General features: G+C 38.6%; 3 protein-coding genes across 3 annotated transcripts; 1 reads left to right on the top strand and 2 right to left on the bottom strand.

Annotated features, from left to right (window-relative positions):
* Nucleotides 1-4,627: 4,627 nt before the first annotated feature.
* LOC121778230 (aluminum-activated malate transporter 9-like) lies at nucleotides 4,628-7,711 on the bottom strand. The gene is made up of 6 exons (XM_042175543.1): nucleotides 7,364-7,711; nucleotides 7,146-7,283; nucleotides 5,948-6,217; nucleotides 5,727-5,860; nucleotides 5,501-5,647; nucleotides 4,628-5,418 (listed from the first exon to the last, which is right to left on the bottom strand). Exons 1-6 carry the CDS (start codon nucleotides 7,668-7,670, stop codon nucleotides 4,777-4,779), a joined length of 1,638 nt encoding a protein of 545 aa, XP_042031477.1. The 5' UTR covers nucleotides 7,671-7,711; the 3' UTR covers nucleotides 4,628-4,776.
* Nucleotides 7,712-9,359: 1,648 nt separating this feature from the next.
* On the bottom strand, nucleotides 9,360-12,042 carry LOC121779848 (aluminum-activated malate transporter 9-like). Its single transcript, XM_042177305.1, has 6 exons — nucleotides 11,715-12,042; nucleotides 11,496-11,633; nucleotides 10,617-10,886; nucleotides 10,387-10,520; nucleotides 10,170-10,316; nucleotides 9,360-10,087 (listed from the first exon to the last, which is right to left on the bottom strand). Exons 1-6 carry the CDS (start codon nucleotides 11,875-11,877, stop codon nucleotides 9,446-9,448), a joined length of 1,494 nt encoding a protein of 497 aa, XP_042033239.1. The 5' UTR covers nucleotides 11,878-12,042; the 3' UTR covers nucleotides 9,360-9,445.
* Nucleotides 12,043-14,250: 2,208 nt separating this feature from the next.
* LOC121779849 (30S ribosomal protein 3-1, chloroplastic-like) lies at nucleotides 14,251-15,081 on the top strand. The gene is made up of 2 exons (XM_042177306.1): nucleotides 14,251-14,567; nucleotides 14,719-15,081. The coding sequence occupies exons 1-2, from the start codon at nucleotides 14,346-14,348 to the stop codon at nucleotides 14,992-14,994; spliced, it is 498 nt and encodes a 165-aa protein (XP_042033240.1). The 5' UTR covers nucleotides 14,251-14,345; the 3' UTR covers nucleotides 14,995-15,081.
* Nucleotides 15,082-15,154: the final 73 nt, after the last annotated feature.

Raw genomic sequence — 15,154 nt, 5'->3', positions numbered from 1 at the left:
ATTGTTAGGACTACCCTCGAAGATACGAACAACGGTGATGTCATGGAGTACCCCGCTTCTCAACATCAGGATGTGGTCATGCCGTACCAAGAAGAAGTAGTTCCACGGCGTCGTGGAGCGCGTGGTGTTCGGACTGGGGGACACGGCTACACAAAGCAGTTTAGGATGTCTCAGGCGCCTCCCGATTATGTAGCACCAGAGGCGCAGTATCAAGAGCATGACCCACCCCAGTGGTATTCACACCCGACGCATGAGTCTCAGTCGCAGTGGGACCGTCCACTGCATTCTCCAAGCCAGCCTGAGCCCGATTGGAATCGTCGCCCATATTCACAAAGCCAAGACATGTCGCAATGGAGTGGGGCCCGAGCGTCGGTCGATTCATTCTTCCAGAATTATCAGGTCATGCCTCCTGTACAAGCTGAAGAAGAAGACGATGATGAAGAAGAAGATGACAATATTGTCGAGGCACATGAGGAAGAAGACGTTGTTCATAGCATCCATGGCCAACCTCGTCCAGCTGCGGAGGGTTCATCACGCAGCGGGGTTGGGAAGCTCGTGAGCAAAGTGTACAAGAGACTATCTTCGAGGAAGAACAAGGGGATTGAACCGGCTAAGTACACTCCGTCGTCGTATAAGTAGCATGAAGAATGATGGTAGAATTGCTCGGATTGATTGAACTGTTTGGTGCTCAAATTCATGTTAATGTTTCTATGTTGATGAATTAATCATGTTTCTATTCTATTGAAAAGTCTTAATTGAATATTAATATATTACTATTAATGAATAACTAAATAGTTTATTAATTATGTGTTATAAATATAATTAAAGTAGGTAAATGTGAAAATAATCCGAAAACGCCCGATCGGGCGTTTTCGGATTATTTTCACATTTACCTACTTTAATTATTCAGTGGAGTTGAGACAAATAATTTCCATTTTCCAATAGTCCGAAACACAAGTTTAGATTTAATTGGCAGATACACATAAACAACGTTTCATAGAAACTACACAAAACAAATTAACTACAGTGCTAGTGACATATAGAACAAACTACAATTCATCATAACACATCTCTTCTCCTGCTAAGTCCTCTTTGTCTCAAGCTCCTAAACAAAATAAAAACAAAGAAAGTTATCTTCTTACTTCATGCATACAAAGGTAAATTAAATATATAAAATCAATAATTGAGAAGGAAAAATACCTGCACTGCAGATGTCAACAATTTAGTCGGTGAGGATCCTACATAACACGACCAACTGTGCAATTTCTACGGTCATGGCCCTCTACACCGCAATTCCTGCACTTGCGGGAAGCTCTCGGTTCATCTTCCTCGCGGACATCCATTTGATTAGGAATCCTCCTTGTTCTGCCTCGTCCACGCTTTCGCGGAAGCAACTGCTCTGGTGTGATACGTAATTTCCATCCAGGATTTGCCCAATAGTCTTCGTGTCTTGGTGCTTGAAATGAGACACCATAGTACTGTGCTTCCCACGTAGCTTTGTGGTTGTGTTTATCAATGAGTTCAAACATAGAGTTACCTCGATCTCTGGCAACAGTGCACGCATGGGAACAAGGAACTCTCCACATCTGCCACTTCCCACAACTGCACTTTGAATCCATAAACTCGACGTCTTGTCTGTTATTGCCCTTTGCCTGTCCCTTTTCAACACGGGGACGACTTCGAACTTGGTAATGACCTTTTTCTCGGTCAAGTACTGAACAGTAATGCATTTGCCCCTTTGCATCATACGCAGCAAGTTTGTCCCTCGCCCACGGGGTCAACCGACCTTCGGTATGTTGTATTTCTGTCTTTCTCTCTGCCCACCATTCCACTGTTCTCCAAAATGTCAGATCAACCAAAGCTCTAATAGGTAGCTCTCTTATACCTCTCAACACGTTGTTGTAGCTCTCTGACATGTTTGTTGAGGGCACCCCCCATCTCAGTTCATCATCGTAACAAAGAGACCAGTTCTCTTGTTTGGTTTTGTTGAGCTCGTGTATCGCAACAAGACTTTCCTCCCGTAGTGCACGTCGCCGTCGCACGTACTTGCGTACTTGATTTGTGACACCCAATGCCCATATCATGCCTTTCGCTTTACCTCCCTTATCCTTAAGTTTAGTCAAGATATTTTTCCTCACATGGATCAAACAAAATTTGTGGTGACATATCGGCGGCTTTTTCCATTCATCAGAACGCATAGCCTTTAGGATTCCTTTATGCCTATCCGAAATGATGCACACCTCCCTTTCGTACTTCACCACATGGATTCTGACATGATCCAAAAACCACTCCCAGCTGTCGCCAGTTTCTTCATCGACAACAGCATATGCAACAGGCAGACATCTCTTGTTAGCATCAACACCACAAGCAACAAGAAGCTTACCTTTAAATCTTCCTCGAAGGTGAGTCCCGTCTATTGTTAAAACGGGTTGGCACTCCTGGAAAGCATGTATAGCAGGCCCAAGTGCCCAGAACACATAATAGAAGACTTTAGTACGGCCCTGGCTCAACAACTCGTTGTGCCTCCACTCAACGATTGTGCCTGGATTCCTATACTGCAGTTCAAGCATGTAGCCTGGCAAATCCCTAAATGACTCCTCCCATCCACCAAATACAATCTCTAAAGCCCTTCTCCGTGCATACCATGCCTTCTTATAACTGATTACCACATGAAATTTGTCATGAACAAAATTTCTTACGGCTGCGGCACTGAACTCGGCATTTTTAAGCAACTGATGTCGAATACACAAAGCAATCATTGGTGATGAAAAGTTAGCATGTCCTCTATCATTACGATGGCCTTCACAACTATGTCGTCCACACCACTTCCTAATCTCCCACATATCATCATGGGCCATGTGTGTAACAGAAACTTTCCACCGACATTCATTCGCTTTATCAGCGTCGGTCTCGCTGATAATAGCTGTCCCATCTTCTGTCCTCCCTGCCGGATATTTGCACACGGCATGCCACCTTCTTACTTTGCTCTCAACCACCCTAAATTGCCGGTGTTGCCTCAAACTCCACATAGTAATAACAGTCTTCACATGCAGTTTGCTATCAAATTTTGTTCCCGCATTAATCCGATATGGGTGTTCTTCATCCCAGTACATGGTACTGCGTTCATTACCAACTTCAGGTACCTCAGAAGGACCACTAGGCAGTCTGCGAAAATATTTCAACCCGGTGTGAACGTATTCTGGAAGTGGTTGTTCACCTTGCACGACGGGTTTATACACTACCTCCTCATCACTAGAGTCAGCACCAGAATCATCACTTAAAATCTCATCAGACGAGGATGACGACAATTCTGGATCATCAAGGTCTCTTCGTACAACATGAACATCATCATGCTCTTCTACATTCTCTTGAGTATTCAATCCAACATCAGCAGCATCTGCAACATCTGTTTGCTCATTCATACCGCAATCCATGCTCAAAGGTTCAAACCTCGTAGATGATCCAACACCATGATCAACAATTGGTGGGATGAAGGCATTTCCAACATACGAATACTCAACAAATAATTCAATATGTCGAGTAGAATTTAGAGCCGCATTGAACATATAAAACACACTTTGATCACTGTCAACCGCAGTACATACATAACTCGTACCGGTACCCAAGAAACAATGCCTCCAAGATATTTCGATGAAGTGTTGGTTTGAATCTATTCTTATCTTAACACATATCATTGCAACTAATTCAGATAATGAGACACATGAATCCAATACGATGGAAGCTCTCGCACGAGGAGGATCATAACAAATACCCACTTGAGGAAGTTGATATATTCTACCACCCCAATATAAACTCACGTATACTTGCATGATTTCTGCAAAAATATATATACAAACCAACAACAATTAAAGACAATTTTTTTCATTAAACCCTAATATAGTAAGTATACAAAAGATTTATCAAAACCCTAATAATATGCAAATAAACAACAAATACGAGAACAATGTTGAAAAATTGAAGGAAACTTACCGAAATATGAAGGGAATCGCCAAGAAATCGCCAAGGAAATCGCCAAGGAAATCGCACGGGTTGTCTTCCTCTCTTTCTCTCGCGTATTCTGCCTATTCTGCCGTGGGAACTGATTTAAGCAAGTTAGAGACGCATGAGCGTCATGCGTCTCTACCTAAGACGCATGACGCTCATGCGTCGTCTATTATATTTTAAAAACAACAGACGCATGAGAGAGATGCGTCTATACCTAAGACGCATGACCTTCATGCGTCGTTAAAAAAAACGAAAAAAAAATAGAGACGCATGACCCTCATGCGTCTCTATGAAAGACGCATGACGATCATGCGTCTCATTAAAAAGAGACGCATGAGGGTCATGCGTCTCTCCCAAATCCGGAACAAAAAAAAAACGCTAGAACAAACGAGGAATCTAAGTTCTATTTTAGAACAAAAATAGAAAAAACCCCAAAAACAATAGAAGCTAAAATTCTGGATATTTATTGACTGAAATATGTTGTTCTTGAATTTTATTGATCAAATATCAACATAATTTTCAGATACCCAACTCCCACACAACAATTGACAGTTTAAAGATCAAATCTTTGAAACTTTTGCAGGCAAACTATACAAAGAAATCACCTCTTCGATCTCAACTCTACACTAAAGTTGTTCTTGAATTTTATTGATTCAAATATCAACATAATGCCAACATATATTTCATAAAACCCAACTCCCATACAACAACTGACTGATTAAAGATCAAATCTTTGAAACTTTTTGGAGCCAAACTATATACTCCTAAAAATCACTTCTTAAACGTCAAACTCCTCACTAGCCTTGTCCAAAGGCCTCCACATTCTGTTAGAACAACAACATCAGGATCTATAAACCCTGCCTCCTCACTAAGCTCCTCAAAGCAGTCCACCACAATCTGCAGCCTCGCCACGAACTCAATCAGAAGTGAGGCGAATGTGGCCAGTGACAAGGCGCTCGCGCTCTCATAAGTCTTGGCCTCGTCGTCTCTCACCAACACCCCATCACTTTCCACCAGACAGAATGAGGAAGGCCATGGCACAAGCCTCCTCACATTCTGCTTATGCAGGAAATCTTTGTCTGGCAACCGCGTTAGAGGCTTTTGCACGTAAATGGAAGTCTCACTCAAACACTTTAGCCCAAGATGTTGCAGTGGAGGGTCATCTAGTTCTTCTAGATCCTTCCTCCGGCTGCCAACCTCCCAGCTCTCGGAGTTCACAAGGAGGAATGATCTATGGTCTATCTTCTCCTGCAGCTGCTCAGCCGCCTCGTGCACTTGTTCTAGGATGTTCTTGAATCGTCCCAGTTGCTCCATCTTGTCTATCTTGCTTCCCAACTCGCGCAGAACCCTTGCTCCCTCAGAGCTCACCTGCTGGAGCTCTTCACGGAACACCCTCCTTTTCTCTGGTGGAGCCTGAGATCTTGTAAAGTTAAACCCGAGTAATCTAGCTAACAATGTTGAAACATGACAGAAACTAAAAGGTTAAGTGTCACACCTGAATTTCAGACATAATGCATCCATGGAGTGCCATCACAGTGTAAGCACAGTGCCTAACAGCGTTGCTCGCCTTCACATACGTCCTCCACGGATAATGAAGCTTTCTGTAGCGCCCGTGAGGTGGCTCCCATAGAGCAAAGCCCAACTACATATGGTTTAGAGTTATGTTACCATCTTGAGGCACTAATTCATGAACTAAGTTCAAGTTTTTATTTTTATTTTACCAAGGTTTGCTCTCTGCTTGCAGATTCTATGACTGATTTGTAGCCAAGATACATCTGATCACTGGATGCTGGATCCATGAACCGGCTGCTCGTTCGTTCGTAGTTAGCACTCCTCAAGTAGCCATTGACACAGCCTGATCAAGAGTTCAAGAAACAAAAAGGTGAACTTTTTGGGAAAGAATATGCATTTGTTGTGTTTTTTGTATGAACTAGATTAAGACCTTCCAAAGATGTAGCAAGCTCTTTGAAATTATTCACAACGAGGCGGTGCAGATCATCTCCGGACCAGATAGGGTACACACATATGTTGACGATGAAGCAAGTGCAAGCACCGAGAGCAATCAGCACAAGTCTAGTAAGAATTGCCAATACATAGCCCCCATTTCTGTTCCCAGCTACCATTAGTATGCAGAATGTGAGCACAAAAACACGGAATCCATAATCATATGGCGCCATTGTCGGATAAAGCCTCAAGTACGATGCACAATAGCCTGCAAACCATGATAAAACAGAGTAAAAACCAGTCTCATAAACCTATTTAACTTCATTTAGCAGAAAAAAAGAATGAAATCTTGATTAGTCCCATTTCTTGAAACTTATTCAACTTCACTTAGCAGAAAAAACTGAAATCATGACTAATCCCTTTTCTTGAAAATATTAAAAACCAATCTCATAAACCTATTCAACTTCATTTAGCAGAAACTGAAAAAAAGAAAACTTGATCACTCCCATTTCTTGAAACAGAGTAAAAACCAGACACATAAATTTATTCAACTTCATTTATAAAATGAAATCTTAATTGGTCATTTCTTGATACTGAGTGAAGACCAGTTATACAAGTTTTATTCAGCTTCACTGGGTACAAAAAAACATGAAATCATGATTAATCTCATTTCTTGAAATAGAGTAAAAATCAGTCTCATAAACCTATTCTACTTCATTTACCAAAAAACAGAAAAAAGAAATACTACTATTGATTAGTCCCATTTCTTGAAACAGAATAAAAACCAGTCATATAAAATTATTCAACTTCATTTACCAGAAAAAACTGAAATCTTGATTAGTCCCATTTAAAGAAACTAAGTAAAAAAGCAGTCTAATAAACCTATTCAACTTCATTTAGCAGAAAAAATTGAAATCTTGATTAGTCCATTCCTTGAAAAATAGTTAAAACCAGTCACATCAATTTATTCAACTTCATTTACCAGAAAAAATGAAATCTTGATTAGTCCCATTTATTTAAACAGTGTAAAAAACAGTCACACAAACCTATTCAACTTTATTTACCAGAAAAAAAATGAAATCTTGATTAATACCATTTATTCAAGAATAGTAAAAACCAGTCACATAAACCTACTCAACTTCATTTAGCAGAAAGAAAAAATGAAATCTTGATTAGTCCCATTTCTAGAAACATACCAGTGATGAAGAAACTTATAACAATCACAATCTTCTCCCATGGTCCGGCCAATATCGACAGCCCTGCAAATAAAAAGGCCAGTATTCCAGCCGAAAAGGTGCCTAAACCACGGTTGAACCCCTTGATGAACGTCGCCCCTACACAAGATCACACAAACACACAATTAGTCCTCTCTCTTCCATGCAAGAAACACGCTGTGATCAACGCCCATGCCTACCTATACTGAACTCGAACATCACAATGACAGTAAGGATAGCCCAGATCGAATACTGGGACACATCTTCAATAGGCATTTCCCATAATATGAGCAGTGAAACAAGGGCTAATGCAAAGCCCATTTTGAGTGCATACACCACTTTTCTCGGATCCTTCCGCCCCATCTCCAACGCCTTTCTGGCGAAATCACAAGAGTCGCGCCACCGCTGCTTGAATCCGTTGCACACTGAGGCCAGACACAAGGAGCTGCTCGTGTCTTCCTCAATGTTTCCCATGCTACCTAGAGAAAGCAAGCTAGTTTTGCTCATTTTTTCTCTTTGCTTTGGAGCATTATTGTGATTGATCAAAACATATATAGGGAGTTAGGCATCACATGTGATTGATTTATTTCACAGTTAGTTACAAGTTACAAGTTACCAATTGTAGTAAAATAATACTTGAGTCAACATCAATCACAAATGCTGACGATTTTAATTAGACTTGCTTCCTCAAACTTAGCTGTCACTAACCAGATTCCAGATCTTAATTCTTTTGTTTAATATGTGCAAGAACGTGCGCAAAGACTTAAACTTTATGCATCATTTTCCCCTACAACTGATTTCAAACGTGTTTATGGTGTCACAATTTGCCTAATTTCGAAAAATCAAAAGTTCATCTTGGCATAGCGGTAAAGTAGTAAACACTTGGAACCTTTACTACTCGAGGCCAAAGGTCTTAAATTTGATGTTGCAAGAAATTAAAAAAGGGAAAACTAAAAAGGAAAAGTTGTTGATGGTTCATTCAAGAAGACATAACATCATGAATGATGATGGAAGTGATGAAATTAAATAATTATTCGAAGCTTGTCTGGAAAAAATCAACTATTAATCAACACAGGTGTAAGAGATTTCATTGGCTCTCTCAACTCTGAATCGATATCAATCTCTTGAAGAATTATTAAATGATAAATTGTCGCATTCCACTTTTTATTAATATGCATTTACATGCCATCCAATTAGGTGCTTTCACGTATGGTGCTATTATTGAATATAATACATTTGCATGAATTATTCACATATGGGATTTCACCTCAAAATTGGAACTTTTATCAAATACCATTACAATTTTCTTGTAGTTTTCCATTGATGTGGAAAGGGATAACGTTATTTTTTCAGCACTTTTGTTCATTTCCTTACAAATTAGTAATTCACACATGTCAACAATCATAGATAATTTTTTTTGTTATTTTGGTACATTAAAAAAATCATTTAATTTCTAATTACATAAACTATTACAGATATAACTTGTTTGTTGTCGAATTATTATGCAAGTTAATAATTGAATGATTTTTTTTACGATTTTTATACATGGAGACAGTCGTGTGTAAGATCTGTAGTGCATGATTTTTGTTGGCTTGTTTGATTCTGCAGATTTTCGTCTGACAACCTCCAATATAAATATTTACATGATGACCTACTATTAATAAATTAACCAATAATTTAAGTATTAATTAGCCAATGATTAAAATCTGGTCTTTCCGAAAAAACGTTTGAAATCAAGATAACGCAATCAAAGTTTTTCAAAATAAATTAAAGATAAAATTGTGGGAAAAAAAACCCATGAACTTTTGTCAAATTCTCCTTCGTCTCCCAATTTCAAAAACCAGTAGTAAAACCTACGAATTTTAATATTTTTCTTGATGAAATATTTTGGATTCATATTTGCTCAAATTCATGATTTGTAGTAGCATCTATTATTCAAAGTTATGGAGACTGAGTCAAAATATGATCAATATTATGTGAGGTGCCATAATTTAACAAAAAAAATAGTAATTTGATTTTTCTTAGTAGTACAATTTATCCTTAAAACTCAAGTATTTTATTGGTGTGGGCCTAATTCAATCACAAATCTTATTGAAAGCCAAATTAAGTTAGAGGCCTTCCCTCTTTTCAAGATTCATACCTCTCGTTTCTTTGGAAAATAAACATAAATTTAAACCATGTCAGTTCAACCAAGCATTAAGGGGAGTATAACTAACTCACTGATTAAATCATTAAAGATCAAATATTTGAAACTTTTTACATCCAAACTATACAATATAAAATCACTTCTTAAACCTCAAACTCCTCACTAGCCTTGTCCAAAGGCCTCCACATTCTGTTAGAACAACAACATCAGGATCTATAAACCCTGCCTCCTCACTAAGCTCCTCAAAGCAGTCCACCACAATCTGCAGCCTCGCCACGAACTCAATCAGAAGCGAGGCGAACGTGGCAAGCGACAAGGAGCTCGCGCTCTCATAAGTCTTGGCCTCGTCTTCTCTCACCAACACACCATCACTCTCCACCAAACAAAATGAGGAAGGCCATGGCACAAGCCTCCTCAGATTCTGCATAGGCGGGAAGTCTTCGTCTGGCAGCTGCGTTAGAGCCTTTTGCGCGTAAATAGAGGTTTCACTCAAACACTTTAGGCCAAGATGCTGCTGTGGAGGATCATCTAGCTCTTCTAGATCCTTCCTGGGGCTCCCAACTTCCCAGCTCTCTGAGTTCACAAGGAGGAATGATTTATGGTCTATCTTCTTCTGCAGATGCTCAGCCGCAACGTGCACTTGGTCTAGAATGTTCTTGAATCCTCCTAGCTTCTCCATCTTGTCTATCTTGCTTCCCAGCTCGCGCAGAACCCTTGCTCCCTCAGTGTTCACCTCCTGGAGCTCTTCACAGAACACCTTCCGTTTCTCTGGTGGCGCCTGAGATCTTGTAAAGTTAAACCCGAGTAATCGAGCTAACAATGTTGAAACATGACAGAAACTAAAAGGTTAAGTGTCACACCTGAATTTCAGACATAATGCATCCATGGAGGGCCATCACAGTGTAAGCACAATGCCTAACAGCGTTGCTCGCCTTCACATACGTCCTCCACGGATAGTGAAGCTTTCTGTAGCGGCCGTGAGGCGGCTCCCATAGAGCGAAACCTAACTGCACATGGTTTAGAGTTATGTTACCATCATGAGGCACTAATTCATGAACAAAGTTCCAATTTTTTTACCAAGGTTTGCTCTTTGCTTGCAGATTCTATGACTGATTTGTAGCCAAGATACATCTGATCACTGGATGCTTGAGTCATGAACCGGCTGCTCGTTCGTTCGTAGTTAACACTTTCCAAGTAGCCTTTGACACAACCTAATCAACAGTTCAAGAAACAAAAAAAAGTGAACTTTTTGGGAAAGAACATGCATGTGTTCTGTGTTTTTTTTTTGGTATGAATCAGATTTAGACCTTCCAAAGATGTAGCAAGCTCTTTGAAATTATTCACAACGAGGCGGTGCAGATCGTCTCCGGACCAGATAGGGTACACACAAATGTTGATGACGAAGCACATGCAAGCACCAAGAGCAATCAGCACAAGTCTAGTAAGAATTGGCAATACATAGCCCCCATTTCTGTTCCCAGCCACCATTAATATGCAGAATGTCAGCACAAAAACACGAAATCCATAGTCGTATGGCGCCATTGTAGGGTAAAGCCTCAAGTACGATGCACAACAGCCTGCAAACCATGATAAAACAGAGTAAAAAACTCATAAACCTATTTAACTTCATTTAGCAGAAAAAAAATGAAATCTTGATTAGTCCCATTTCTTGCAACAGAGTAAAAACCAGTCACATAAAAATTATTCAACTTCACTTAGCAGAAAAAAACTGAAATCGTGACTAATCCCTTTTCTTGAAAATATTAAAAAACCAATCTCATAAACCTATTCAACTTCATTTAGCTGAAACACAAAAAGAATAAATTTTGATTAGTCCCATTTCTTGAAACAGTGTAAAAACCAGTCACATAACTAGTTCTACTTCAATAGCAGAAAAAAAATGAAAGCTTGATTAGTCCCATTTCTTGAAACAAAGTAAAATACAGTCACATAAACTTATTCAACTTCATTTACCAGCAAAAAAAATGAAATCTTGATTAGTCCCATTTGAAGCAAAGTAAAAAACAGTCACATAAACTTATTCCACTTCATTTAGCAGAAAAACTGAAATCTTGATTAATCCCATTTCTTCAAGAACAGTAAAAACCAGTCACGTAAACCTACTCAACTTCATTTAGCAGAAAGAAAAAATGAAATCTTGATTAGTCCCATTTCTAGAAACAGACCAGTGATGAAGAAACTTATAACAATCACAATCTTATCCCATGGTCCAGCCAAGATGGATAGCCCTGCAAACAAAAACGCCAGTATTCCAGCCGAAAAGGTGCCTAATCCGCGGTTGAATCCCTTGATGAACGTGGCCCCTACACAATATCACACAAACACACAATTACTGCTCTATTATTCAAGCAAGAAGCGCAGTACGATCAACGGCCAGTGCCTACCTATACTGAACTCGAACATCACAATGACAGTCAGGATAGCCCAGATTGAATACTGGGACACATCTTCAATAGGCATGTCCCAGAATATGAGCAGTGAAACAAGGGCTAATGCAAAGCCCATTTTGAGTGCATACACCGCCTTTCTCGGATCCTTCCGCCCCATCTCCAACGCCTTTCTCACGAAATCACAAGAGTCGCGCCACAGCTGGTTGCAAGCTATTTTTGCTCATTTTTTTCTTTGCTTTCGAGATTGATTGATTGATTGAATGAAGGAAGGAAGGCAGGAATGCAGAACTCTTCAGTTTGTTAACTGAAGATATTGCAGCATTATTGTGAGAGATCATAATTAAATAGGGATTTAGACATCACTTCTAATTGACTTCTTACACAGTTAGTTACAACTTACTCATTGTGGTAAAGTAAAACTTGAGTCAAAATCATATACAAATGCTGACAATTTTGCTTAGATAGCTTCATTACCATACCTAAATTCATTTTAATATATTCAAGCAAGAACATGTTGAACAAAGACTTGAACTTTATGGAGTAGTACATTATTTTTTCACTACAACTGATTTCAAACGTGTTAATTAATGGTGTCATGATCTACTTAATTTCGAAAAAGCAAGTGTATTGGCATAGCGGTAAAGTAATGTATGTGTCTGAAGCTAAAGGTCTCGTATTCGACTTTCAATCTTTAAATTTAATGCTTAAATTGTAAAAAGGAAAAAAGGAAATATTCTTAATTGGTTTATGAAAAGAAGACAAATAAACACCATGACTACTGCTGGTACATCATGGTAGCGATAAAATGAAATACTAATTAATTATGATACTAGAATCATGTCTGAATAATTCAACTTTGAACACAGGTGTAAGAATGTCCATTGGCTCTCCAGCTGTGAATAGTATCACTTTTTTTAATAATTAATAAATGATAAAACTGTCGCATTCAACATTTTGTCAATATATATTTTCAAGCCACCTAATTAGGAGTTTTCACGGTTGTGATATTTATGAATAATTCATTTGCATGAACTATTCACACGGCCTTTCACCTTAGAAATGGAAACTTTTATCAAATATCTCAATTTTCTTGTAGCTTTCCATTGATGTGGAAAGGGATAATGCTCTTTTTTCAGCACTTTTGGTTGTTTTCATTACAAATGAGTAAATATCACATGGCAATAACCATATATATTTCTATCTATCATATAACATATTATCCATATATCAAGTTGTTTATCCTTTAACGACATAAACCACAACTTTTCTCCACACAATCACTTTTGTAAGTTTGTTAATAAGTAACACTGAAATATGAGATGGGGAGAAAATACAGTGAAAGAGAGAGTAATCGATAGATAGAGAGAGTTTAAGAAAATAATATATGGATTATATTAAAAAAATATCCCATAGTAAGCAAAATAAATCATATAAATAAATCAAAATTTTAACAACCATATAAATATATCATAAAGATAATGCAAAATAATAGTAATATACAAAAATATATGTGTATAAGTCGTTGTCAAGAAAAAAGTGTTTCTTCACTTGTAAGTGGAGTACAATACATAGACTATTTAGGAACAAAGAATGTATATACTTTATCCGTCACTAAAAAATATTTTATTTTGGTCAGTCTCTCAAAATTGATCTGCCTTTTATTTATTTTTTTAAATTCACCACACATTACACACTACTAATTTGGTGAATCTACTAATTTTTGTCTCATTATCAACTAATACTGCTTTAACTAATTTTCTCTCTCATATTTTATCAATTTCGTATTAAAACTGATAACGTGGCCTTAAATATATTTTCAATGAATTTTGTATCTCTTTCGAAACTCCTAGAGCCATTCGTCTGTTGGGAACGCGACTAACATGTAAACTTCGGGACTACTACTTTTGAAGAGATTTCATTGTCAAATCATTATGCAAGATATTTATTGATATAAACATTCTTTGTTTTATGATTTTATTTATTTATGGTTTCAGTCGTTTGTAAGTTAGTGATTAATTATAGTACATAATTACTGTTGACTAGTTTGATTCTCTAGATTTTCGTGTGACATCCTCCAATGTAACTATTAAGTTGATGGCTTACTATTTGGTTAGTCAATGTTTAATCTTTTTTTCGTCCATCCTTAATCAAATACTCTACCTTTGGTATAGAGTTACCTTAAATCTCAGTCACATCTTTCGATGTACCTATAATTGAGCACAAAGCAGTCTTAAATCCATGACATGCTGTCACATCCTTCAAGGTACCTATAAATCGGCATGACAACACGTGCAATAATCATTGGATCCGCCGATGCGATACCCATGGTCTTCAACCAAAGAAATCTGATTTTTTAGCCAAAAACGTTTGAAATCTTAAAATCGCAATCCATGTCTTTTTCAAATTTTATTCCTCCGAATAAAAAAATTAGATAAGAAAACCAAGCCTATTTGTCAGTTGTGGGCTTAAATCGATCCTTAGTATTAAAAGCCCAATTGAGGAGAGGCCCATGGCCCCTCCCTTCTCTTCTAGATTGGATACCTTATCACATCAATCCTCTCCATCTCTCCTCCTCTCCTCTCCTCTCCTCTCCTCTCTCTCTCTCGATTTTAAGAAAAGCAGAAGATGTTATCCATGTCAGTGCAACCAAGCATAAAGGGCCCTATTACAAGCCGCCCTTCCTCTGTTTTCAAGAACATCTCCTCCCCACCCTCAAAAACCTCATTTTCTGTGAACCCAAGAGTTTCCCGATTGCGCTCTACTCACCTCAAATTCAAGCCCGCCGCCGCCGCCGCCACTGAAGTAGCTCCGGCAGAAACAGCCGCCAGACTCGTCCCACAACCTCAGGTTCACCTGCACTGCTCAATTAGCTTTTCACCATAAAAATAGATTTAATTTTTATTAGCATTGCTCTATCACAATTTATATATCTACTGTTATACATTACCAATCATGAAATGCACATACTGAGTGTGTGTTTTCGATATATTATTACCAGTCAGCTGTGAAGCAGCCCGTGGGGCGGCCGCAGCTGGTGCTGAAGTTCATATGGATGGAGAAGAACATCGGTCTCGGGCTGGATCAGAGCATACCGGGGCATGGCTCCGTGCCGCTGAGCCCTTACTTCTTCTGGCCGAGGAAGGATGCATGGGAAGAGCTCAAGGCGACTCTAGAGAGCAAGCCGTGGATCTCGCAGAAGAAGATGATCATTCTTCTCAATCAGGCCACGGACATCATCAATCTCTGGCAGCAGAGTGGTGGCAATCTGTCTTGAATTCAACACTTCATGTTGTAATATTTTGACTTTGTGATGTAATTTACCTGCTTGACTCTCAATAGAAAGGGCCCTTTTCATTGCAAACTTATCAAGATATAACACACATTCAAGAATGAAGTTTTAGAATCTGTTAAATAATCAAAGCATTAGTAACAAA

This window comes from Salvia splendens, chromosome 19, assembly GCF_004379255.2.
Source record: "Salvia splendens isolate huo1 chromosome 19, SspV2, whole genome shotgun sequence".
Lineage (NCBI taxonomy): Eukaryota > Viridiplantae > Streptophyta > Magnoliopsida > Lamiales > Lamiaceae > Salvia > Salvia splendens.
Note: the sequence above shows the minus strand (reverse complement) of the source record. Positions and strands in the feature narration are given on the sequence as shown.

What these genes read in the sequence shown, in the direction of transcription:
- LOC121778230 (XM_042175543.1), bottom strand. Translation starts at nt 7,670, where the DNA reads ATGAGCAAAACTAGCTTGCTTTCTCTAGGTAGCATGGGAAACATTGAG. An exon ending in GATGTTCGAGTTCAGTATAG is followed by an intron (nt 7,284 to 7,363) that starts GTAGGCATGGGC and finishes GATCTTGTGTAG; the next exon opens with GGGCGACGTTCATCAAGGGG. An exon ending in CAAGCAGAGAGCAAACCTTG is followed by an intron (nt 5,648 to 5,726) that starts GTAAAATAAAAA and finishes AACCATATGTAG; the next exon opens with TTGGGCTTTGCTCTATGGGA.
- LOC121779848 (XM_042177305.1), bottom strand. Translation starts at nt 11,877, where the DNA reads ATGGGGCGGAAGGATCCGAGAAAGGCGGTGTATGCACTCAAAATGGGC. An exon ending in TATAAGTTTCTTCATCACTG is followed by an intron (nt 10,887 to 11,495) that starts GTCTGTTTCTAG and finishes CATGGTTTGCAG; the next exon opens with GCTGTTGTGCATCGTACTTG. An exon ending in GCTTGCTACATCTTTGGAAG is followed by an intron (nt 10,521 to 10,616) that starts GTCTAAATCTGA and finishes ACTGTTGATTAG; the next exon opens with GTTGTGTCAAAGGCTACTTG.
- LOC121779849 (XM_042177306.1), top strand. Translation starts at nt 14,346, where the DNA reads ATGTTATCCATGTCAGTGCAACCAAGCATAAAGGGCCCTATTACAAGC. An exon ending in GACTCGTCCCACAACCTCAG is followed by an intron (nt 14,568 to 14,718) that starts GTTCACCTGCAC and finishes TATTATTACCAG; the next exon opens with TCAGCTGTGAAGCAGCCCGT.